The sequence below is a fragment of the Moschus berezovskii genome, chromosome 25, assembly GCF_049115385.1.
Source record: "Moschus berezovskii isolate FMDL1 chromosome 25, NW_MosBer_1.0, whole genome shotgun sequence".
Lineage (NCBI taxonomy): Eukaryota > Metazoa > Chordata > Mammalia > Artiodactyla > Moschidae > Moschus > Moschus berezovskii.
In genome coordinates, this window is record NC_142484.1 from 7,089,954 (window position 1) to 7,111,427 (window position 21,474).

At 58.7% G+C, this 21,474-nt stretch overlaps 4 protein-coding genes across 4 annotated transcripts; 2 read left to right on the forward strand and 2 right to left on the reverse strand.

Annotated features, from left to right (window-relative positions):
• Positions 1-139: 139 nt before the first annotated feature.
• On the reverse strand, positions 140-3,501 carry CTSW (cathepsin W). Its single transcript, XM_055415498.2, has 10 exons — positions 3,375-3,501; positions 3,071-3,155; positions 2,156-2,269; positions 1,641-1,789; positions 1,413-1,509; positions 1,250-1,330; positions 1,022-1,147; positions 743-807; positions 454-663; positions 140-372 (listed from the first exon to the last, which is right to left on the reverse strand). The coding sequence occupies exons 1-10, from the start codon at positions 3,459-3,461 to the stop codon at positions 262-264; spliced, it is 1,125 nt and encodes a 374-aa protein (XP_055271473.1). The 5' UTR covers positions 3,462-3,501; the 3' UTR covers positions 140-261.
• A 3,098-nt stretch (positions 3,502-6,599) lies between these two features.
• On the forward strand, positions 6,600-9,961 carry LOC129548753 (cathepsin W-like). The gene is made up of 10 exons (XM_055415503.2): positions 6,600-6,726; positions 6,946-7,030; positions 7,832-7,945; positions 8,312-8,460; positions 8,592-8,688; positions 8,771-8,851; positions 8,954-9,079; positions 9,294-9,358; positions 9,438-9,647; positions 9,729-9,961. The coding sequence occupies exons 1-10, from the start codon at positions 6,640-6,642 to the stop codon at positions 9,837-9,839; spliced, it is 1,125 nt and encodes a 374-aa protein (XP_055271478.1). The 5' UTR covers positions 6,600-6,639; the 3' UTR covers positions 9,840-9,961.
• A 204-nt stretch (positions 9,962-10,165) lies between these two features.
• On the reverse strand, positions 10,166-11,780 carry LOC129548754 (acidic fibroblast growth factor intracellular-binding protein-like). The gene is made up of 6 exons (XM_088832234.1): positions 11,615-11,780; positions 11,240-11,348; positions 11,100-11,163; positions 10,788-10,874; positions 10,615-10,712; positions 10,166-10,285 (listed from the first exon to the last, which is right to left on the reverse strand). Exons 1-6 carry the CDS (start codon positions 11,664-11,666, stop codon positions 10,216-10,218), a joined length of 480 nt encoding a protein of 159 aa, XP_088688360.1. The 5' UTR covers positions 11,667-11,780; the 3' UTR covers positions 10,166-10,215.
• Positions 11,781-13,718: 1,938 nt separating this feature from the next.
• Positions 13,719-21,404, forward strand: EFEMP2 (EGF-like fibulin extracellular matrix protein 2). Its single transcript, XM_055415508.2, has 11 exons — positions 13,719-14,198; positions 14,507-14,624; positions 14,854-14,902; positions 15,530-15,736; positions 16,317-16,439; positions 16,686-16,802; positions 16,946-17,065; positions 18,936-19,055; positions 19,143-19,269; positions 19,505-19,700; positions 20,499-21,404. The coding sequence occupies exons 1-11, from the start codon at positions 13,867-13,869 to the stop codon at positions 20,658-20,660; spliced, it is 1,671 nt and encodes a 556-aa protein (XP_055271483.2). The 5' UTR covers positions 13,719-13,866; the 3' UTR covers positions 20,661-21,404.
• Positions 21,405-21,474: the final 70 nt, after the last annotated feature.

Genomic DNA, 21,474 nt, shown 5'->3' on the forward strand with positions numbered 1-21,474 from the left:
TACGTCTCTTTGAGTGTCACGGCGTATGGGGATGTATGTGTCCGTTGACCCCACAGGGACAAGGACATGTCGGAGAACGGTATCTACTCGCTCCCCACCCATTTCCCCACCCCAGCCGTGTCCGCTCCAAAGACGGGGGTCTTGTCTTGCTTTATTCAATCCCCAGCAAGAATACTGGGAGACTAGGCAAAAACCTAGGGGCGGGTGACAGGGGAAGGTAACTGGCACAGCAGGAGAGAGCCAAGGGGCAGCCAGACAGCCTCAGGGAGGGCAGGAGACCTGTTGCCGCTTATTCGGTTTGTCCACTCTGGCCGTGACCGGGAACTTGGTGATGCCGCAGGTGTTACTCCCTCGATGCAGCCGGAAATAGCCCTGAGAAGTTAGGGCCCATCAGCGCCAGACAGCGGGGAGAGGGCTGTCCTGCCCTGTCCGCCCCCAGTAGGTCACACTCACCTCCTCACCCCAGTGAGCCCCCCAGGAGTTCTTCAGGGTCCAGTATGCCATGGAGCGGCGAGGGCGAGCGTAGGATCCCAACGAGGCCGCCTTCCCCTGCCTCCCCTCCACCGACTTGGTTTTACCAAAACCCACCAGCAGGACACAATGATTCACTTGTCTGGGGTCACAGGTGGTAGGTGTGGCCTTGATCACACCCTTGCGGTATTGCTGCAGGGGCAGAGAGGCCGAGTCCGGGGCCACCTCCCCTACATGTGCCCCCCCCACCCCATTCCCTACTTTATCTCACCTGCAGTAGCGTCATATTGATGGTCACGGTGATGGGGCCTTGGGTGGCCAAGTGCCTGGCGATGCCTGGGGGCGGAAGGTGCCATCGAGTCCTGCCTCTCCTTCGGCCCCCACTCTCGGCTCATGGGCATCTCTCTCTATCTATCTCTTCCTCTCTCCCACCCTCTAGCCCCCGCCCCTAGGGATCCCTCTGACTCTGTCTATAGCCCCGTCTGTCCTGGTCTGTCTGTCCCTGGCTGTCTCCCCGCTGTGCCCGCCCGTGTCCCCATCCTGCCCGCACTCTGCTCGCAGGCCTGCAGCATTATGAAATCCTGGATCCAGGCCACCTTCTTGTGCTTCGCAGCCAGGCACCTGTGGGTTTTGCCACAGCCCTCGAATGGATAGTCCTTCTCACTGGCCAGGCCGCCTAGAGAGAAGCGAGGCCCGGGAGGAGACTCAGTTCAGCTCGGGAACGGTACCCACCCCGTCCTCCCCCTGCCACGAGTGCCCAGAGCAGCCAGGCACTCACTGTTGTTGAGGACAGTGAGGAACGCATCCCAGACGAAGCCACCCTTGCAGCCGTTCCCACAGCGGTCACAGTCGAGCAGCTCTGGTGCCAGAAGGGACAGTGTGTGCCCAGGCCTCAGGCACCCCCGCCTCCTTCAGCCCCCCGCCCCAGCCCCTAGCCATACGCTGCACGGAGACCTCCACAGACCGACGGAACTTGATGGCCCACAGGGCCTCGATGTTGCCCGCTGCCGCCATGGCCCAGCAACAGTTGCAGTTTTGCTATAGAGGTGAAAGGATGGCAGTGGTTGGGGAGGGTAAAGACGGCAGGCCCTCTCCTCCCCGCCTCCCCATGCCCCCACCCCCGGGGCTGGATTGGTCCAGGCTGCTGGGCTTGGGGTGGAGGCAGATACCTGGTTCCTGACTGGTGAGATGGTGCCAGCCTTCCGCCAGTCACAGGTCGAGGGCACTGACTCCCCCCACTCTTCAGACCCCACCTTTCTGCTCACACCGAGGGCCTCTCCAGCCACCTGGTTTCCATAAAGCTGGACAAACTCCTCCTCTGGGGACGCATGGGGCCATGAAGTTCACTGTTTTGACCCCTCCCCCCAGCACACATCCTGCCTCCCACCCCAGCCATCCACATCCTGAGCCATTTGAGTCCCTGTAAGGCCCGGGAGACAGAAAGATAAGGACCCTGAGGCCTAGAGGGAGGCCAGGTTCCTTGCTGGGGTGCAGAGCCCTGCACCTGGCACCCGGCTGCCGCCCAGGCCTCCACAGAGTTACTGCCCTGATCTCGGACTCAGGGCAAACCCCCAGGCCTCTGGCCCGCGGGAGTCCCTCTGGGGAACAGAAGCCAAGTCAGCCTGGTATCTGCTGGGGAAGATCCTGCTTCCCCGCCTACCACCAGGGCCGGGAGGTCCAGTACCTGTGAGGTCACTGAATTGAGTCACCCCAAACTCGGCCGTGCCCAGGTCCTCCTCCTGCAGCCGCTGAGCCTTGGCCAGGTTTTGGGCAAAGATGTCCAGGCGGCGGGCATGCTCTAGACCAAAAGGAGGTTGTCCTAGGCTGGCTCGCAAGCCCCCAGGGACAGGAAGCGGCCACCAGTTTGGCTTCCCACCCACACTCCCAGGTAAGCACTGGCTCCTTTCCTATGGTCCTTGCAGACCCCTCTACGGACACCTGGACCAAGGTAGTGGCTCCCCAGCCCCACTAGGGTTGGGGTTTCATTGAAGGCAGGTAGAGAGTTTCTGCCCACCCGGGGAAGAAGCCAAGTGAAAGGTCGGAAGACTAGTGACAAGGGAAAGGTGGGTGGTCAGAGACCAACTTCCTGCCAGGTCATCTCCTTCTCTACTTCACACCTCTGGCCACAAGTCTGTGGCTGGAACATGGCAGGGGAGGGTTGGGGTACAAGTCCCTGCCACAGGAAGTCGGGCTGAAAGGTGCCCACAGACCTCCCCCATGGGTGGTGAGATCCAGAGGGCAGGAACAGGGCTGGCAACGCATGGCGTTGATAGGGAATCCAAAAAATGGGTAACCCTGGGTGCTTGCTGGATGACTAGCAGTCTCCTGCTGCTGCAGTCACAGGAAAGTGGCTCTGGACGTGAAGATCCTCTCGGACCAGTCAAACCCCCAACAGTTACCACCTCCCTCCAGGTTCATAGCCAAGGAGGATCCTGTCCCCGCTTGTGCATTTGGGAAACCAGGGAGTACACTCCCAGCCCCGCGTCACTGTCCTCCTGAGTGGCTTTGGCCAAATGCATCCCCCACCCTGAGCCTGAATTTCCTTGTCTGTTAAATGAGAGCAGGGGTTTGGATTGGAGACGCACGTGCCCCGGGATACCTGCTGGATTTGGATAACTCCGGTTGTACTGCATCTGAAACAATCTGAAGACCTCTTTCAGCTCCAGCGGCTGAGGACCCGGGTCCTGGGTGGTGGGGCGTGGGGGGTGGGGGTGAGGTGAGGCATCATGGCCGGGACCACACCCCGGACTGGGGTGCAGCCGGCTCGCCGCTTCTCTCCCTGTGTGGGCCTGAGCACGTGGAGCCTCCCTGCAGTGTCAGCTGCTCCCTCTGGGAAACAGGAACAAAGCCCTGTTTCTGCCGGGGTGAGCCCCACGCCTGGGGAGAAGGTTAGGGACACTTACCTGGCCCCTGAGGGAGCCCTTGATGCCCTGAGCCAGGCCTGCCACCAGCAGAGCCAGGAGGCAGGAGAGATGGACAGTTGGTGCCATGATGCGGCAGACTCGAGTGTCTGGGGCAGGAAACTGCAGACCAAGGTGGAGGGGCTGAGAGGGTGGAGCTGGAGAAACCACAAAAGGGAAACCAGCTCAGGAGGGGGAGGAGGACCCCCACACGCATACACGAGAGGGCTTCAGGCTTCTGTCCTGGCACGGCCCCTGCCCGCCAGTACCCCACTCCACCTGTTGTCTTTACTCAGCAGAGGCTCTCTGCCAACCCTGTCCTGGGCAATCCTAAGGATGTGGAGATGGATCTGGCCTTAAGCAGACAGGAGGAGACAGATGCTAAGTGGCCAGTGACAATATAGGGCCACTGATGCCTGGAGGGGGAAACAGGGCTATGGGAGTCACAGGCCCTAATGATGGGGAGGTGTGAATGGTGGTCAGTACCCCCCAGGAAGCATTCTCGCTCATCCTACTGCAAAGCTCAGTCAGCTCAGGCGTCACCTCCAAGAAGCTCGCCTATCCTGTGGTATAACCTGCAGCCCCTTGAGCCCCCGGTGTGCCTGTGGCTACTGGGCGTCTGCATCCCAGCCACACCGGATGTGTCTGCCTTGCTTGTATCCTCAGCACCCAGGAAGGGGCCACATGCAGAGCTGGCTCAGGGGGGATTTGCTGGCTTAGTGATTAGTCATCTGTTTTAACCAGAAAGGCTCAGGGTCCAGGGGGCCGCAAGTGGCAGCTGCGACCTCCTCTGTTCTTCGTTCTTGCCACACTCTGGGGACGGGGAAGAGGTGTGTGAATGGGCCTCAGCGGGCAGGAAGATAGCAGGACTGGCACCTCAGACAGAGCCCGGCCGGAGGCTGAGGCCTGGGCAGGGCTGTTAACACCTGTCACTTGTGCCTTCAAGTGGGTCCTTGGGTTCGGGGGCTCTCACATGGACCTTCAGTCTGAGAACCAGCATCCAAGACCAGAGACAGGCACGGAAAAAAAACTGGTTTTCTGGGGTTTCCATGGGGATGGGAGCCAGGGGAAGGGATCCATTCATTCATGTGCTGAATACCTCATTTCTTCCTTCATTGGGAATCTTCCCAAAGCCGTGAGGTCCCTTTTTGCTGCACACCCCGCCACACACACATACCATGGAGTAAGCCAAGTGTCTCCCCTGGGGAAAAAAAGAGAATGATACTGACTTTATTCGGAGAAGGCAATGGCAACCCACTCCAGTACTCTTGCCTGGAAAATCCCATCGACGGAGGAGCCTGGAAGGCTGCAGTCCATGGGGTCGCTGAGGGTCGGACAGGACTGAGCGACTTCACTTTCACTTTTCACTTTCACGCATTGGAAAAGGAAATGGCAACCCACTCCAGTGTTCTTGCCTGGAGAATCCCGGGGACGGGGGAGCCTGACGGGCTGCCGTCTATGGGGTCGCACAGAGTCGGACACGACTGAAGTGACTTAGCAGCAGGTGCAGCCGCTGACTATTAAAGCGCAGTAGAGGATTTCCCTGGTGGTTCAGTGGATAAGAATCTGCATGCCCACGCAGGGAACATCGGTTCAATCCCTGGAATCCAGGAAAATGCCACACGCAGAGGAACAATTAACGCTGAGAACCTCAGCCCCCGAGCCTGTGCTCTAGAGCCTGGGAGCCAAAACTACTGAGCCCGCGTACTGCAAGTACTGAAGCCCGTGCACCTAAATGCTCTCTTTGCAACAAGAGAAGCCACGCCAATGAAAAGTCCATGCACCACAAAGAAGAGAAGCCCAGCTCACTGCAGCTAGAGAAAGCCCGCACACAGCCCCAAAGACCCAGCGCTGCTGCTGCTAAGTCACTTCAGTCGTGTCCGACTCTGTGCGACCCCATAGACGGCAGCCCGTCAGGCTCCCCCGTCCCCGGGATTCTCCAGGCAAGAACACTGGAGTGGGTTGCCATTTCCTTCTCCAATGCGTGAAAGTGAAAAGTGAAAGTGAAGTCGCTCAGTCCTGTCCGACCCTCAGCGACCCCATGGACTGCAGCCTTCCAGGCTCCTCCGTCGATGGGATTTTCCAGGCAAGAGTACTGGAGTGGGTTGCCATTGCCTTCTCCGAATAAAGTCAGTATCATTCTCTTTTTTTCCCCAGGGGAGACACTTGGCTTACTCCATGGTATGTGTGTGTGGCGGGGTGTGCAGCAAAAAGGGACCTCACGGCTTTGGGAAGATTCCCAATGAAGGAAGAAATGAGGTATTCAGCACATGAATGAATGGATCCCTTCCCCTGGCTCCCATCCCCATGGAAACCCCAGAAAACCAGTTTTTTTTCCGTGCCTGTCTCTGGTCTTGGATGCTGGTTCTCAGACTGAAGGTCCATGTGAGAGCCCCCGAACCCAAGGACCCACTTGAAGGCACAAGTGACAGGTGTTAACAGCCCTGCCCAGGCCTCAGCCTCCGGCCGGGCTCTGTCTGAGGTGCCAGTCCTGCTATCTTCCTGCCCGCTGAGGCCCATTCACACACCTCTTCCCCGTCCCCAGAGTGTGGCAAGAACGAAGAACAGAGGAGGTCGCAGCTGCCACTTGCGGCCCCCTGGACCCTGAGCCTTTCTGGTTAAAACAGATGACTAATCACTAAGCCAGCAAATCCCCCCTGAGCCAGCTCTGCATGTGGCCCCTTCCTGGGTGCTGAGGATACAAGCAAGGCAGACACATCCGGTGTGGCTGGGATGCAGACGCCCAGTAGCCACAGGCACACCGGGGGCTCAAGGGGCTGCAGGTTATACCACAGGATAGGCGAGCTTCTTGGAGGTGACGCCTGAGCTGACTGAGCTTTGCAGTAGGATGAGCGAGAATGCTTCCTGGGGGGTACTGACCACCATTCACACCTCCCCATCATTAGGGCCTGTGACTCCCATAGCCCTGTTTCCCCCTCCAGGCATCAGTGGCCCTATATTGTCACTGGCCACTTAGCATCTGTCTCCTCCTGTCTGCTTAAGGCCAGATCCATCTCCACATCCTTAGGATTGCCCAGGACAGGGTTGGCAGAGAGCCTCTGCTGAGTAAAGACAACAGGTGGAGTGGGGTACTGGCGGGCAGGGGCCGTGCCAGGACAGAAGCCTGAAGCCCTCTCGTGTATGCGTGTGGGGGTCCTCCTCCCCCTCCTGAGCTGGTTTCCCTTTTGTGGTTTCTCCAGCTCCACCCTCTCAGCCCCTCCACCTTGGTCTGCAGTTTCCTGCCCCAGACACTCGAGTCTGCCGCATCATGGCACCAACTGTCCATCTCTCCTGCCTCCTGGCTCTGCTGGTGGCAGGCCTGGCTCAGGGCATCAAGGGCTCCCTCAGGGGCCAGGTAAGTGTCCCTAACCTTCTCCCCAGGCGTGGGGCTCACCCCGGCAGAAACAGGGCTTTGTTCCTGTTTCCCAGAGGGAGCAGCTGACACTGCAGGGAGGCTCCACGTGCTCAGGCCCACACAGGGAGAGAAGCGGCGAGCCGGCTGCACCCCAGTCCGGGGTGTGGTCCCGGCCATGATGCCTCACCTCACCCCCACCCCCCACGCCCCACCACCCAGGACCCGGGTCCTCAGCCGCTGGAGCTGAAAGAGGTCTTCAGATTGTTTCAGATGCAGTACAACCGGAGTTATCCAAATCCAGCAGGTATCCCGGGGCACGTGCGTCTCCAATCCAAACCCCTGCTCTCATTTAACAGACAAGGAAATTCAGGCTCAGGGTGGGGGATGCATTTGGCCAAAGCCACTCAGGAGGACAGTGACGCGGGGCTGGGAGTGTACTCCCTGGTTTCCCAAATGCACAAGCGGGGACAGGATCCTCCTTGGCTATGAACCTGGAGGGAGGTGGTAACTGTTGGGGGTTTGACTGGTCCGAGAGGATCTTCACGTCCAGAGCCACTTTCCTGTGACTGCAGCAGCAGGAGACTGCTAGTCATCCAGCAAGCACCCAGGGTTACCCATTTTTTGGATTCCCTATCAACGCCATGCGTTGCCAGCCCTGTTCCTGCCCTCTGGATCTCACCACCCATGGGGGAGGTCTGTGGGCACCTTTCAGCCCGACTTCCTGTGGCAGGGACTTGTACCCCAACCCTCCCCTGCCATGTTCCAGCCACAGACTTGTGGCCAGAGGTGTGAAGTAGAGAAGGAGATGACCTGGCAGGAAGTTGGTCTCTGACCACCCACCTTTCCCTTGTCACTAGTCTTCCGACCTTTCACTTGGCTTCTTCCCCGGGTGGGCAGAAACTCTCTACCTGCCTTCAATGAAACCCCAACCCTAGTGGGGCTGGGGAGCCACTACCTTGGTCCAGGTGTCCGTAGAGGGGTCTGCAAGGACCATAGGAAAGGAGCCAGTGCTTACCTGGGAGTGTGGGTGGGAAGCCAAACTGGTGGCCGCTTCCTGTCCCTGGGGGCTTGCGAGCCAGCCTAGGACAACCTCCTTTTGGTCTAGAGCATGCCCGCCGCCTGGACATCTTTGCCCAAAACCTGGCCAAGGCTCAGCGGCTGCAGGAGGAGGACCTGGGCACGGCCGAGTTTGGGGTGACTCAATTCAGTGACCTCACAGGTACTGGACCTCCCGGCCCTGGTGGTAGGCGGGGAAGCAGGATCTTCCCCAGCAGATACCAGGCTGACTTGGCTTCTGTTCCCCAGAGGGACTCCCGCGGGCCAGAGGCCTGGGGGTTTGCCCTGAGTCCGAGATCAGGGCAGTAACTCTGTGGAGGCCTGGGCGGCAGCCGGGTGCCAGGTGCAGGGCTCTGCACCCCAGCAAGGAACCTGGCCTCCCTCTAGGCCTCAGGGTCCTTATCTTTCTGTCTCCCGGGCCTTACAGGGACTCAAATGGCTCAGGATGTGGATGGCTGGGGTGGGAGGCAGGATGTGTGCTGGGGGGAGGGGTCAAAACAGTGAACTTCATGGCCCCATGCGTCCCCAGAGGAGGAGTTTGTCCAGCTTTATGGAAACCAGGTGGCTGGAGAGGCCCTCGGTGTGAGCAGAAAGGTGGGGTCTGAAGAGTGGGGGGAGTCAGTGCCCTCGACCTGTGACTGGCGGAAGGCTGGCACCATCTCACCAGTCAGGAACCAGGTATCTGCCTCCACCCCAAGCCCAGCAGCCTGGACCAATCCAGCCCCGGGGGTGGGGGCATGGGGAGGCGGGGAGGAGAGGGCCTGCCGTCTTTACCCTCCCCAACCACTGCCATCCTTTCACCTCTATAGCAAAACTGCAACTGTTGCTGGGCCATGGCGGCAGCGGGCAACATCGAGGCCCTGTGGGCCATCAAGTTCCGTCGGTCTGTGGAGGTCTCCGTGCAGCGTATGGCTAGGGGCTGGGGCGGGGGGCTGAAGGAGGCGGGGGTGCCTGAGGCCTGGGCACACACTGTCCCTTCTGGCACCAGAGCTGCTCGACTGTGACCGCTGTGGGAACGGCTGCAAGGGTGGCTTCGTCTGGGATGCGTTCCTCACTGTCCTCAACAACAGTGAGTGCCTGGCTGCTCTGGGCACTCGTGGCAGGGGGAGGACGGGGTGGGTACCGTTCCCGAGCTGAACTGAGTCTCCTCCCGGGCCTCGCTTCTCTCTAGGCGGCCTGGCCAGTGAGAAGGACTATCCATTCGAGGGCTGTGGCAAAACCCACAGGTGCCTGGCTGCGAAGCACAAGAAGGTGGCCTGGATCCAGGATTTCATAATGCTGCAGGCCTGCGAGCAGAGTGCGGGCAGGATGGGGACACGGGCGGGCACAGCGGGGAGACAGCCAGGGACAGACAGACCAGGACAGACGGGGCTATAGACAGAGTCAGAGGGATCCCTAGGGGCGGGGGCTAGAGGGTGGGAGAGAGGAAGAGATAGATAGAGAGAGATGCCCATGAGCCGAGAGTGGGGGCCGAAGGAGAGGCAGGACTCGATGGCACCTTCCGCCCCCAGGCATCGCCAGGCACTTGGCCACCCAAGGCCCCATCACCGTGACCATCAATATGACGCTACTGCAGGTGAGATAAAGTAGGGAATGGGGTGGGGGGGGCACATGTAGGGGAGGTGGCCCCGGACTCGGCCTCTCTGCCCCTGCAGCAATACCGCAAGGGTGTGATCAAGGCCACACCTACCACCTGTGACCCCAGACAAGTGAATCACTGTGTCCTGCTGGTGGGTTTTGGTAAAACCAAGTCGGTGGAGGGGAGGCAGGGGAAGGCGGCCTCGTTGGGATCCTACGCTCGCCCTCGCCGCTCCATGGCATACTGGACCCTGAAGAACTCCTGGGGGGCTCACTGGGGTGAGGAGGTGAGTGTGACCTACTGGGGGCGGACAGGGCAGGACAGCCCTCTCCCCGCTGTCTGGCGCTGATGGGCCCTAACTTCTCAGGGCTATTTCCGGCTGCATCGAGGGAGTAACACCTGCGGCATCACCAAGTTCCCGGTCACGGCCAGAGTGGACAAACCGAATAAGCGGCAACAGGTCTCCTGCCCTCCCTGAGGCTGTCTGGCTGCCCCTTGGCTCTCTCCTGCTGTGCCAGTTACCTTCCCCTGTCACCCGCCCCTAGGTTTTTGCCTAGTCTCCCAGTATTCTTGCTGGGGATTGAATAAAGCAAGACAAGACCCCCGTCTTTGGAGCGGACACGGCTGGGGTGGGGAAATGGGTGGGGAGCGAGTAGATACCGTTCTCCGACATGTCCTTGTCCCTGTGGGGTCAACGGACACATACATCCCCATACGCCGTGACACTCAAAGAGACGTACGTGTGTGTGATGGGCACACGCTTCCATGCGCGGACCCACGTGTGTACCCACTCACAGCCTCCTCCACAGTCATGGCAACTTTATTGTCAGTGTGGCCAGGGCGGGGGAGGGGCCTCAGTCATGATAGAGGCGCAGGAGGCAGCCACGGAGGGTGCCCATGTAGCGGTCCCAGAGCGCCTGGTGCCTGCAATGATAACAGTAACGGTGCTGGCTGATGTTGACTCGATCCCCATGACCCTGCTCCACGTGCTCTCGACACCTTCACTTGTGTAATGCTCACAGGATTCCTGTAAGCCTTACTGCTGCCACCCCCAGCTTATGTCTGAAGGAACTGAGGCACACAGAGAGAAAGGAACTTCTCGAGATCAGGTCAGTTTCTCAGCGATGGAGCTGAGACTCTGGTCAACAGAGTGACTTCCAACCCCAGGGCCAAAGAACAGGGAACTCAGAGTCTGCAGGAGGGCTGGGCCCCAGCAGGAGGCCAGCAGGGTAAGGAAGCCTGAGATCTCTCACCGGAAGCCATCCAGGGAGTGGACCGAAGCCGAATACTGATTGAGGAAGAGCCGCACGTCATTCAATGGCCAGTGGTCGGAGCGGCAGGGTTCCACGAACTGTGGGTCCAAGGTAACATCTAGCACTGGTATAGCCCAGGGACAGGCCAGAGGGCAGCCAGCAGGACAACTCACCTTTTCCACGAGGTCTACAAACAGGTCTCTGACGTCCTTATTGTGGGTCAGCTTGGCGGCCACGTTCACCAGCCCTCGGGACAGGTTCTGTGGGGCAGGGAGCCTGGGAGTTCTGCCTTCTGCCCGAGAGAGGCTGGGGGCTGAGACCACATCGGATCCACCTCCCTCAATCAAGTAATCCCCCAGCGTTTAAGAGCTGGTTGCCCCCAGGGGCAGGCAGAGGGAACAGCAGCACCGCCTGAGACCAACAGCAGAGCTGCTGCGGGGAGGCTGAAGATGCCCCAGGGACAGAGGCTGGACTGGGCCACAGACCTTGAAGTTGGCTTCCATCTCCGAAAAGACACCAAGCTTCCCCCGGAGGGCAGTGCACACCAGGCTGCAGGGAGACAGGGTCAAGGCCCGCGCTGCCCGTGTGCCCGCCCAGGCCCCGCCCCACAGACCCCTGGGGTCACCTCTTGTGCAGGTCTAGAAGGTCCTTGTCAGCCACAAGCACCTTGAGCTCCTTCAAGTCCTGGAGAAACTCCTTGTCTAAGTCCATGTCCATGTCATCCACCTGGGAGTCTAAGTGGGGCCCACGAAGGAATTGAGGTGGGAGATAAAAAACGCCTCCTGTGATGATCTGAGCCTCCCCCCAACACTTCATGGCACCCCACAAGACAAAAGAGCATGCTGGGTGTGAGAGAGCTGGAGGGACTGGCCGCAAGCCAGAGAGATGCTGTGGGTCCCTTGTGTGCAGACAAGCTATGTGTGGAAGCGCTGGGCCGTGAGAAGAAGCGGCTGGGCAGGGGCCCTGAAGAAGAAAGGCTGCTGGGAACGGGGGCCTGCACCTGGGTCAGTGGGGGCCTCACCGACGGCTCCGAGGGTCCAGTTCTGGATCATGAGCTCAGCACAGAAGGCAAAGTCCCCAAAGCTCAGATACTGCAGTTTTTTCTTCCCTGTCTCAAAGCGATTATTGGCAAAGAAGACGATGGCTGCATAGTCCCTGCGGCATAAATAAAAAATTGAAAGATACAGTAGATTACTACAGAAGGGTACCTGGCTCCATGATTCTAGTTCCCAGTTATGTGTCCCAAGCTGGTTTTAACCGTGTGTGACCTATGACTAAGGGCCCCCTGTCACCCCCAGAGCTGGAGGTTTAAAATAACAGTTTTAGGTTCCTGCTTGCCCAGTGATTGAGAATCTGCCTGCCAGGGCAGGAGATGCAGGTTCAATTCCTGACCTGGGAAGATCACACAAGCCGCAGGGCAACTAAGCCCTCCAGCCACAACTATTGAGCCTATGCTCCAGAGCCTGGAAGTTGCAACTACTGAAGCCTGAGTACCCTAGATCCTGTGCTCTGCAACAAGAGAAGCCACCACAGTGGGAAGCCCACTCACTGCAACTAGAGAAAGCCCTCCGGCAGCAGTGAAGACCCAGGACAGTCTAAATAAATAAATTAAATAGTTTTATGAAGGTATAATTCACATACCATAAAATTTACCGTTTTAAATTGTTTAGATAATTCCGGAATTTTTCATGTATTTGCATAACTGTGCAACCATCACCACTGTCTAATTTCAGAGCATTCTCATCACCCCAAAAGAAATCCTATTCCCATCAGAAGTCATTCTCACATTCCCCTCTCCCCTAGCAACCACTATTCTAGTTTGTTTTTCAGATTTGCCTACTCTGGTTGTGTCATATAAATGGAACATGTGGCCTTTGGTGTCTGGCTTCTTTCAGCTGGTTTCATGTTCAAGATTCATCCATGCTGTAGCACATATCAGTACTTCATTCCTTTTTATGGCCGAATAATATTCTATCATCATTTTTTGTTTCTCCTTTCATCAATAGATGAACATTCCTTTGGTTCTATATTTTCAACACTTATGAAGAGTGTTCCTATGAACACTATTGTGTGTGTGTGGACATAAGTTGTCAATCCCCTTGCATATATACACCTAGGAGTGAAATTGCTGGGTCATGTGCTAACATTTTTGAGGACCTGCCAGACTGTTTTCCACAGCAGCCGCCCCATCTTACATTCCCACTCATAGTGTGAGGATTCCAATTTCTCCACATCCTCTCCAGCACTTATTACTGTCTTTTGGGTTTTAAAGACTTATTATTTTTAGCCTCCTCTCCCCCACCCCTGGCGGGTGGTGGTGCTGGGAAGAATTTGGAGGCAGGAGGGTGCTCTGCAGTTCACACTGAATCCTGAAGGCTCATTCTAGGACCCACCGGCACGTCCTCTCCTACTCACCGGGCAGGGCTGCTAATGGGGGTGACTGTGAGGATAAACAGGAGTGGGAAAGGGAACCTAGGACTCGGCATTTCCTGCACGCCGCCTGCCTCCAGGAGGGAGATCCCTGGACACGCAGCCCTTTCCCGTCTGGCCCCGCCCTGAGACGTGGGCAGGGCAAGACCCCGCCCCTTCCTGGGAGCCAGCTCCGCCCAAGCCCCGCCCCCTAGGGCTCTCCCGCTGCTTCGGGAATAGGCAGAAACCCGGGGACTGGGGGTGGGATGTGTGGGTAGTGGGGGACGCTGGCGGGAGGATGGCCAGGAAGGCGAGGGCACCGGACCCGGACCCTGGCGTCCAGCACGCCCGAGTTCAGCCCTGCCCGCCTTCTCAGGGGCTTCCATTCATTCTGGGCCAAATGTGAACTGCCGCCCCCGCCCCAAACTGATGTAGTCTCGCGGACTGAGGACTCGGAGGAGGCCGTTCTGGAGTGAAGGGACCGCCTGGCTGACGACAGCCCTGGGGATGGAGGGGAGAGGGGACCGAGATGGACAGTTCTGGACCCGGCGAGGGTCTGGAAACCCTGGACGAAGTTTTGGTATTTCCAGATTGACTGTCCAGGTGTCCAGAATCACATTCCGGAGGGTGCAGAGTGAGAATCCGGAAGTTCCACGATTATTTGGTGGGGTCCAGGTGCCCAGGGTGACATTCTGGGAGGCGCAGAGTCTGGGGCCCCCGGGTGCCCAAGAATTCCTGGGGCACAGATTAGGAAGGGTCTAGGTGCGCAGGGTGACATTTTGGGGTGCGCACAGTGAAAGCCTGCGGACTCCTAAGTGAGCCGGGGGCCTGGCATCAGGGCCAATGCCCCCAGGATCGAGCGCCGGGGGACCCTGGCCAGGCGCCGGGAGGCGGCTCCGGGCGGCGCCGCGGGGGACCGGGTGGGGGCCTGCGGCCGGCCGGGGGCGGAGAAGCGGGGGGTCGGGGTCCCTCCCCCTGGCGCGGGCTCAGGAATCCGCCGAGGGGCGGGCGGAGGCGCCGGGGTGGGCCGCGCCGCGGCGGGCGGGCGGGCGGGGGGCGCTTCCTGGGGCCGCGCGTCCAGGGAGCTGCACCGTCCGCCTGTCCGTCTGCCTCAGGCACTGCAGAAGCCAGCCGAGCCGCCGGAGCCGCGGGCCGCGGGGCCGTCGCGGGCCCAAGTGAGTGGCCGTCCATCGGGGGAGGGCGCGAGCCAGAAGTCTAGGCCGAGTCGGCGTCAGCAAGGAGCCGAGAGGCCCGCGCTCCCCGGCCGGAGCCACAGGGGGACCAGGCGGGGGCGGGGCGGCCCCAGGCGAGTGGGCCCTGAACCCCGGCCCGCGCGAGGAGTGGGCCCTCGGCCCAGGGAGGCTCCGGGGCCCCAAGCGCGGTCCCGGGCGGGAGGCGGCAGGGGCTGGGGCTCGGAGTCCTGGCACAGGGTTTGGGGGTTGCTGTGGCAGAGGCGCTCTGACCCCTGCCCACCACCTCCCAGCCCCAGGATGCTCCCCTTCGCCTCCTGCCTCCCCGGGTCTCTACTGCTCTGGGCGCTGCTGCTGTTGCTCTTGGGGGCAGCGTCTCCGCAGGATTCCGAGGAGCCCGACAGCTACACGGTGGGGACAGTGGGGCCGCTGGCCTGGGCTGGGCTGGGCAGGGACACCGAGGCCAGGATCCTGGGGTGGGTGCTGCTGTGGAAGATTGTGCCCTCCCTTGGTTGGTGGAGTAGCTAGGGCCATTGTCTGGAGTAGGCCAGGAGGGTGGCCGGGCTTGGGCCTTGGTCTTGGCCTGGTCAGTTAGAGGGGACCAGGGGTGACCACTGGCCACCTCTGTTTCCCCTTGTAGGAATGCACAGATGGCTATGAGTGGGACCCTGACAGCCAGCACTGCAGGGGTGAGTATGCTTGGGGGCTGACCTGCCCCCGAGAACTGGGAAAGGAGATCACAAAGCCCAGGTCCTAGAGCGGTTGCAGGAGCCCTGTGGCTGTCCCCTGCCCCGCTCTGCCTGGCCGTGAGTCGCCTGCTCTGGTTCTCAGGGGACCAGCTTGGCTCAGGGTGGAGAAGCCATCCAGGCCCCTCCCCCTCAGAGAAACCCGGGGCACTCCCCCCGACCCACCCCCTAGAGTTCAGAGACCAACAGAGCGCTGACCACAGGACTGGTTCCTGGACACCTCATCTAATCACTCTGCTATCTCGCTCTGCACCATCACGGCCCTGGGCGAGCAGTGCGGGGCGGGGGCACGGTCAGGAGGCCTGCACGTTACTCTTAGGCTGAGTCAGGGCCAAGGCTTCGGGGAGGGATAGAGACCCTCTTGCGGGCAAGAGAATGGGGGTGACGGTGGGAACAACTGCCCCACCATCAGCCCTGGCAGGCCCCAGGAAGGGGTCCAGGGCAGGCAGCCTTAGCTGGTGGAGTAGAGAGGGAAGGCCTTGCTGGATCACACAGCTGGGCTCCTGCCTCCCCTGCCCTCCACGGCCCACCCTTGGAGACTGGCTGTGCCCAGCAGGCCCCTCTCCGCAGATGTCAATGAGTGTCTGACCATTCCTGAGGCCTGCAAGGGGGAAATGAAATGTATCAACCATTACGGGGGCTACCTGTGCCTGCCCCGCTCGGCTGCTGTCATCAATGACCTGCATGGAGAGGGACCCCCACCACCTGTGCCCCCTGCTGAACACCCCCACCCCTGCCTCCCGGGCTATGAGCCCGATGAGCAAGAGAGCTGCGTGGGTGAGTAGGCTGCCAATCTTTCTAACAGGTGTCTAGCATTGCCTTTTAAAAACTCATACCTCATGTTCCTCCCTTGCTCAAAAGCCTCCTCAGGGCACTGGGATAACATCCAGACCCTTGCCCGGGTCCTTACCTGCCACAGGTGGTCCCAGTTCCTGTGCCTGTCCCTCTGCCCAGTCCCCCTGTGGGACCCCCACCTCAACTACTGCAGATGCCGTGCAAGAGCTCTGCCCCTTGGCCTCTGCTCTGGTCCTTCCGGGTCTGGACCCCACCCCTGGGAGGCACAGACCTTGGAGAAATGCCCTGGAATCAGTGTCCCTGGGAGTATGGGCAGGGCTTTGTCTTATGTATCCCTGATTTGGGGTCTCCCAGCTTAGGGGTGCCTTTCTCTTTAGCTCCAGGCTAGTAGACTCTTATGTGTGCTGTTGGGCGATGGGTCCACATGTTCCTGTTTGGGGGTGTCAGTCACCCACACACTCTTGTGAGTGGTACCCGACCTGTGTCCTCCCACGTGGAGGAGTCTTGTCATGTTGGGTGGTACACAGGCTCCCAGACGGGGGCTCAGCAGTGTGTCTTGCAGACGTGGACGAGTGTGCCCAGGCCCTGCACGACTGCCGCCCCAGCCAGGAGTGCCATAACCTGCCTGGCTCCTACCAGTGTACCTGTCCTGATGGCTATCGCAAGATCGGGCCCGAGTGTGTGGGTGAGTCTGGGCCTGTGGCCTGGCTCTCACCCCAGCGCCTGACCCCCATTCCAACCCACCCCCGGCCACCTCTGCCTGAGTCACTAGACCCAGAGCTGTATGCGTGTAATGTGTGAGTCCTGCCCGATCTGACCCGGCCCAGCCCCCAGACTCAGACAAGACGGTGGGTGATGAGGCAGGGTCCCAGCCGGCTTGGGTGGCACCTGACTTCTGCCCTCCACCGTCCTTCCCCTGCCTGCATCCCAGATATAGACGAGTGTCGGTACCGCTACTGCCAGCACCGCTGCGTGAACCTGCCCGGCTCCTTTCGCTGCCAGTGTGAGCCGGGCTTCCAGCTGGGGCCCAACAACCGCTCCTGTGTGGGTGAGGCTGGGCTGGGCCAGGCTCGGAGTCCTGGGCAGAGGGGTATGAGTTGGGGAACTCCCTTCCTGATCAGCCCGGGTGCAGTGGGGGCTCTGGGCTGCTCCTTGGTTTTCACGCCTCCTCCATTTTCCTGGCACCCCCAGATGTGAACGAGTGTGACATGGGGGCTCCGTGTGAGCAGCGCTGCTTCAACTCCTATGGGACCTTCCTGTGTCGCTGCCACCAGGGCTATGAGCTGCACCGGGATGGCTTCTCCTGCAGTGGTGAGCGCTCCACTCCTGACACTGTTTCCCCACTGGTCTCCACTGGTCTCTGCTGGTTCCCCAGGCCCTGTGTCGTGCCTAGCTCTTGCCACACAGCCCTCCATTTGATGCCTCTAATGTCCCATCCACCCGGCACCCATGTGCCTCCTGTGTACTCCACCCCATCAGGGGGCAAGGCACCTGCAGAGCTACCCGCCAGAACTTGCAGCCTGCTGGGGAAGGCACGGAGGGGAGCAGTTAGGTCCCCGCTGAAGCTCGGTAGAGTGATTGAGCAAAGATGGAGGTGCACCCCCTCCCTGGGAGTCAGGCTGATATGTGTGCAAATCCTGGACCAGGGCAAGTCACTCTTCTGAGTCCATTTCTTCTTCTGTAGAATGGGTTGTCTTGAGAATTAAATGAGAAAACGACAACAGACAAGACCTTATACTGTCCCAAGCAGCAACGTTTTACAAAGTGAATTAGTATTTATTCAGAACCTGCCCTGTGCAGTCTGCCAACAATCCTGTGAGATTGTTCTTCTTGTTCAGTCATTAAGTTGTGTCTGACTCTTTGCAATCCCATGCCAGGCTTCCCTATCCTTCTTCACTGTCTCCTGGAGTTTGCTCAAACTCATGTCCGTTGAGCCGGTGATACCATCCAACCATCTCATCCTCTGTCACCCTCTTCTCTCCTGCCTTCAATCTTTCCCAGCATCAGGGTCTTTTCCAATGAGCCAGTTCTTCCCATCAGGTGGCCAAAGTATTTATCTCACATCCTGTGAAATAAATGAGTTTTTCCTGCAAATTGACATTAATATCTCCCTCAAGTTTTTTGGGAGGACAATTACAAAGAATAAGATAAAATACTTCAATGAAGAGAAGTGGAGTGACTTGCCCAGGGTCATATAGCTGGGGTGAGGTGCGGCCAGGGCTCTCTGTGTCAACTAGCCGTGTACCGTTTCTGTTAAGCTTTGTGCTTTGCTGCCAAGTTAAGGCCCCACTGGTACCTGGCTCGGTGCCGGGCAGCATAAAGGGCACAGAGGAGAAAACCTGGCTCCTGCCTGCGCTGCTCACAGTTGGCAGGAGGTGACTGTGCTTGGGCGGATCGTAAGTTGCAGGAATTGGGCGAAGTGTTGAAACCCAGAGCAGTCTGGGGTGCGTCAAGGGCTCATCGACCTAATTCACTTATTTACTGAAAGCAAACAGAGGTTCCTCAAACTCAGTCAGTAGGATTTAAAGCCAAAACTCTAGATTCCCAGTCCTCTCATTTAGTATCATCTTAGTCTTGGGGCAGAGACAGGTCTGTGAGTGGGACAGTCTTTTTTTTTTCCTTTTGGCAGCACTGGGTCTGTGGTGCGTGGGCTCAGTAGTTGAGCCCCGCTGGCTTACTTGCTCCGTGGCACGTGGGTTCTCAGTTCCCCAATCAGGAATTGAACCCACATCCCCTGCATTGAAAAACACATTTTTAAAAATAAATTATTTATTTTTGGTTGCACTGGGTCTTCATTGCTATGCTAGGGCTTTCTCTAGTTCTGGTGCATGGGCTTCTTGTGATGGCTTCTCTTGTTGCAGAGCACAGGTTCTAGGGTGCTAGGGCACACGTTGTGGCACATGGGCCCAGTTGCCCCGGGGCATGTGGGGTCTTAGTTCCTGGACCAGGGATCGAACTTGTGTCCCCTGCATTGGCAGGCTAATTCTTAATGACCAGACCACCAGGAAGTCCCCTGGGCAGTCCTTTCTTGAACCCTCTGTCCCCTGCTGAGCTGCAGGGTTTATCTCTTCTGCCTCTTCTTGTGCTGCGCCTAACCTGGGGCCAGGCTCTCTGGATGAGCCCGTGTAGGGCTGAGCTGGGAGGCCGGCCCGGCCCTGTCCTCAGCCCCACCCTCCCCCAGATATTGATGAGTGCAGCTACTCCAGTTACCTCTGCCAGTACCGCTGTGTCAACGAGCCAGGCCGCTTCTCCTGCCACTGTCCACAGGGCTATCAGCTGCTGGCCACGCGCCTGTGCCAAGGTACAGGTTGCCCGGGTAGAGTGGGCAGGGGGGCGCGAGGAGCTGGTGGCCTGGTATCTGGGTTCCAGCCCCTCTCCCCTGGCACAGACATTGACGAGTGTGAGTCGGGTGCGCACCAGTGCTCTGAGGCCCAGACTTGTGTCAACTTCCACGGGGGCTACCGCTGTGTGGACACCAACCGCTGCGTGGAGCCTTATGTCCAGGTGTCTGACAAGTGAGTCAACTCCACGCCAGGCCACGGGAGAAACTACAACTCCCAGAGAGCTCTGTGGCTGCCTGGCACCCATTTGGACTGGCAAGTCCTGAAAGCTGATGGGAGTTGGAGTCCTTCGTGACTAAACCACACATGCTGTTTTAGCAGAAGTGGGAAGATCCTTGATTTTGGGGGGTGGGCCAAATTTGGGGGATGGGCTAGAACCTCACTCGTGTCCCCATCTTGGGGTCTCCAGTCGCTGTCTGTGTCCGGCCTCCAACCCCCTGTGCCGGGAGCAGCCCTCATCCATCGTGCACCGCTATATGAGCATCACCTCGGAGCGGAGCGTACCGGCAGACGTGTTCCAAATCCAAGCAACCTCCGTCTACCCTGGTGCCTACAATGCCTTTCAGATCCGTGCTGGAAACTCGCAAGGAGACTTCTACATTAGGGTAAGGCTCTCCCTAACCCCAACCCTCAAGTGACTTGCATAATCCCCAACTTGAGTTCCAGGAAACCTTAAGTGGAAGATTCAACTATGCCACCATACCCTGCCTATCCTGTGAAAGTTCCCCCTAACTCCAGGGGTCAGTTTCTATAGAAAGGTAGGAGTGTTATAAATTGGTACAAACTACAGATAGTTATATGCAATCCTAGCAACGCAATTTGGCTTGAATTGCTTCACCCTTAGGATTAAGGGACTGGCTTGAGAGGTAACAGACGCAGCAGAGTGTGGGAAGGCAGGCAAGTGGAGCTGGGTCTTGGAGGGAGAGAGGCAGCAGGGGCTAGTACAGGGCCTGGGGCCTGAGACTCCAGCTCTGAGGAGGGAGATGTGACTCACAGTGAGGGCCATAAGTCTTTGTCTGGTACCAGTGCTGGTTTTCTTGTTCTGGAATTGAGTGTTTTGAAGGTGAGTCTACCTGCCCCAGATCACCAAAGGCCCCATGTTCCCAAGCATCTCAGCCCGGGCCTTGAATCATCAGCTGACCGTGGTTGACAGAAGAATAACTAGCTGCAAAGGGTGGGCAGAGCACCAGGAGGGTATTTCTTGGGGGCAGGGTGCAGATGTCAAGGGGGTCAGAGAGCTGGATGAGGGCCTGGGGTTGCAGGCTGGCCGGGGCACTCTGCACTGTGCAGCTAACTGGTTGTGGGTGCCAGACGCGGGGCAGGGAGGTGATGCAGGGGTAGGGTTCTGGTGCGTATGTCAATGCAATCCACGTGTTCCCCCCCCCACCCACTGTACCCCGCAGCAAATCAACAATGTCAGCGCCATGCTGGTCCTCGCGCGGCCTGTGACGGGCCCCCGGGAGTACGTGCTGGACCTGGAGATGGTCACCATGAACTCCCTCATGAGCTACCGGGCCAGCTCTGTACTGAGACTCACCGTCTTCGTGGGGGCCTACACCTTCTGAGGGGTGGGTGGGGGGCCTTCAGGGAAGGGGAGGTTCTCTGTAGCTGAGGAGCCTGGGGCTCAGGGATGACTGTGTTCTGCTAAAAGGGAAGATGCTCTTGTGAAGGGTAGTAGAGAGAGAAAGGCAATAAAGGGAGAAAGAAGGAGTTCTGGTGGCTGAGGTGGGTGGGTCACACTGCAGTGAACCCCAGAGCGGGGAAAGGCCAGACTCATGGGAGGCGGGCCATGTCCACCTAAAGGCGGGGCATGTTTCTGCCCAGGCTGAAGGGCCCCATTGACATGAGCTGGGAGCTGCACCCCCAAGGCTGGGACTGGCCTACATACCATGGGCACCAGAATCACCCAAGAAGGGAGGAGGTAATGAGGCTGCAGACTCCAGGCCCCAGCCCAGAAACTTGGACTTGGCTGGTCTGCAGCGGGCCTGAAGAATCCTGCTCTAGACAGTGCCAGGAGGCCTTGGGTTTCAATCCCAGCTTGGCCTCAAACTATCAGTTTGGAAAAATCCTAGCAGCTCTCTGAGTCTCAGTGTTCCAATCCATAAAATGAGGCCACTGGATTGTTAGTGCTTTATAAACCTTTCTTTTCCAAGCTACAGAACTTCTCATCAAAGGAAATTTTATTTGATCAGAGAACTCTGATGACATGAACTAGATTCAGCGTTGCAACGCCTCACTCACTCCATCTCCCTAGCAGTTTCAGTGCTCTGAGAGGGAACCCCAAGGGTCCCGAGGAGCTCAGTTTTAAAAACCGGACATGATAGTCTCCCCAGTTCCTGGATATCTTTCAAGATCCCTGGGACCTGGTATCTCCTTCTA

Bases quoted from the DNA above. Each gene is read 5' to 3' on its own strand.
- CTSW (XM_055415498.2), bottom strand. From the start codon at position 3,461: ATGGCACCAACTGTCCATCTCTCCTGCCTCCTGGCTCTGCTGGTGGCA. The intron at 1,510-1,640 runs GTATCTGCCTCC...TCACCTCTATAG, and splicing joins TCTCACCAGTCAGGAACCAG to CAAAACTGCAACTGTTGCTG. The intron at 1,331-1,412 runs GTATGGCTAGGG...TTCTGGCACCAG, and splicing joins TGTGGAGGTCTCCGTGCAGC to AGCTGCTCGACTGTGACCGC.
- LOC129548753 (XM_055415503.2), top strand. From the start codon at position 6,640: ATGGCACCAACTGTCCATCTCTCCTGCCTCCTGGCTCTGCTGGTGGCA. The intron at 6,727-6,945 runs GTAAGTGTCCCT...CCCACCACCCAG, and splicing joins AGGGCTCCCTCAGGGGCCAG to GACCCGGGTCCTCAGCCGCT. The intron at 7,946-8,311 runs GTACTGGACCTC...ATGCGTCCCCAG, and splicing joins TCAATTCAGTGACCTCACAG to AGGAGGAGTTTGTCCAGCTT.
- LOC129548754 (XM_088832234.1), bottom strand. From the start codon at position 11,666: ATGATCCAGAACTGGACCCTCGGAGCCGTCGGTGAGGCCCCCACTGAC. The intron at 11,349-11,614 runs GTGCAGGCCCCC...GGCCCCACTTAG, and splicing joins TGAGGCCCCCACTGACCCAG to ACTCCCAGGTGGATGACATG. The intron at 10,713-10,787 runs GTGAGTTGTCCT...TTGGACCCACAG, and splicing joins TTGTAGACCTCGTGGAAAAG to TTCGTGGAACCCTGCCGCTC.
- EFEMP2 (XM_055415508.2), top strand. From the start codon at position 13,867: ATGCCCCCAGGATCGAGCGCCGGGGGACCCTGGCCAGGCGCCGGGAGG. The intron at 15,737-16,316 runs GTGAGTAGGCTG...TGTGTCTTGCAG, and splicing joins TGAGCAAGAGAGCTGCGTGG to ACGTGGACGAGTGTGCCCAG. The intron at 16,803-16,945 runs GTGAGGCTGGGC...TGGCACCCCCAG, and splicing joins CAACAACCGCTCCTGTGTGG to ATGTGAACGAGTGTGACATG.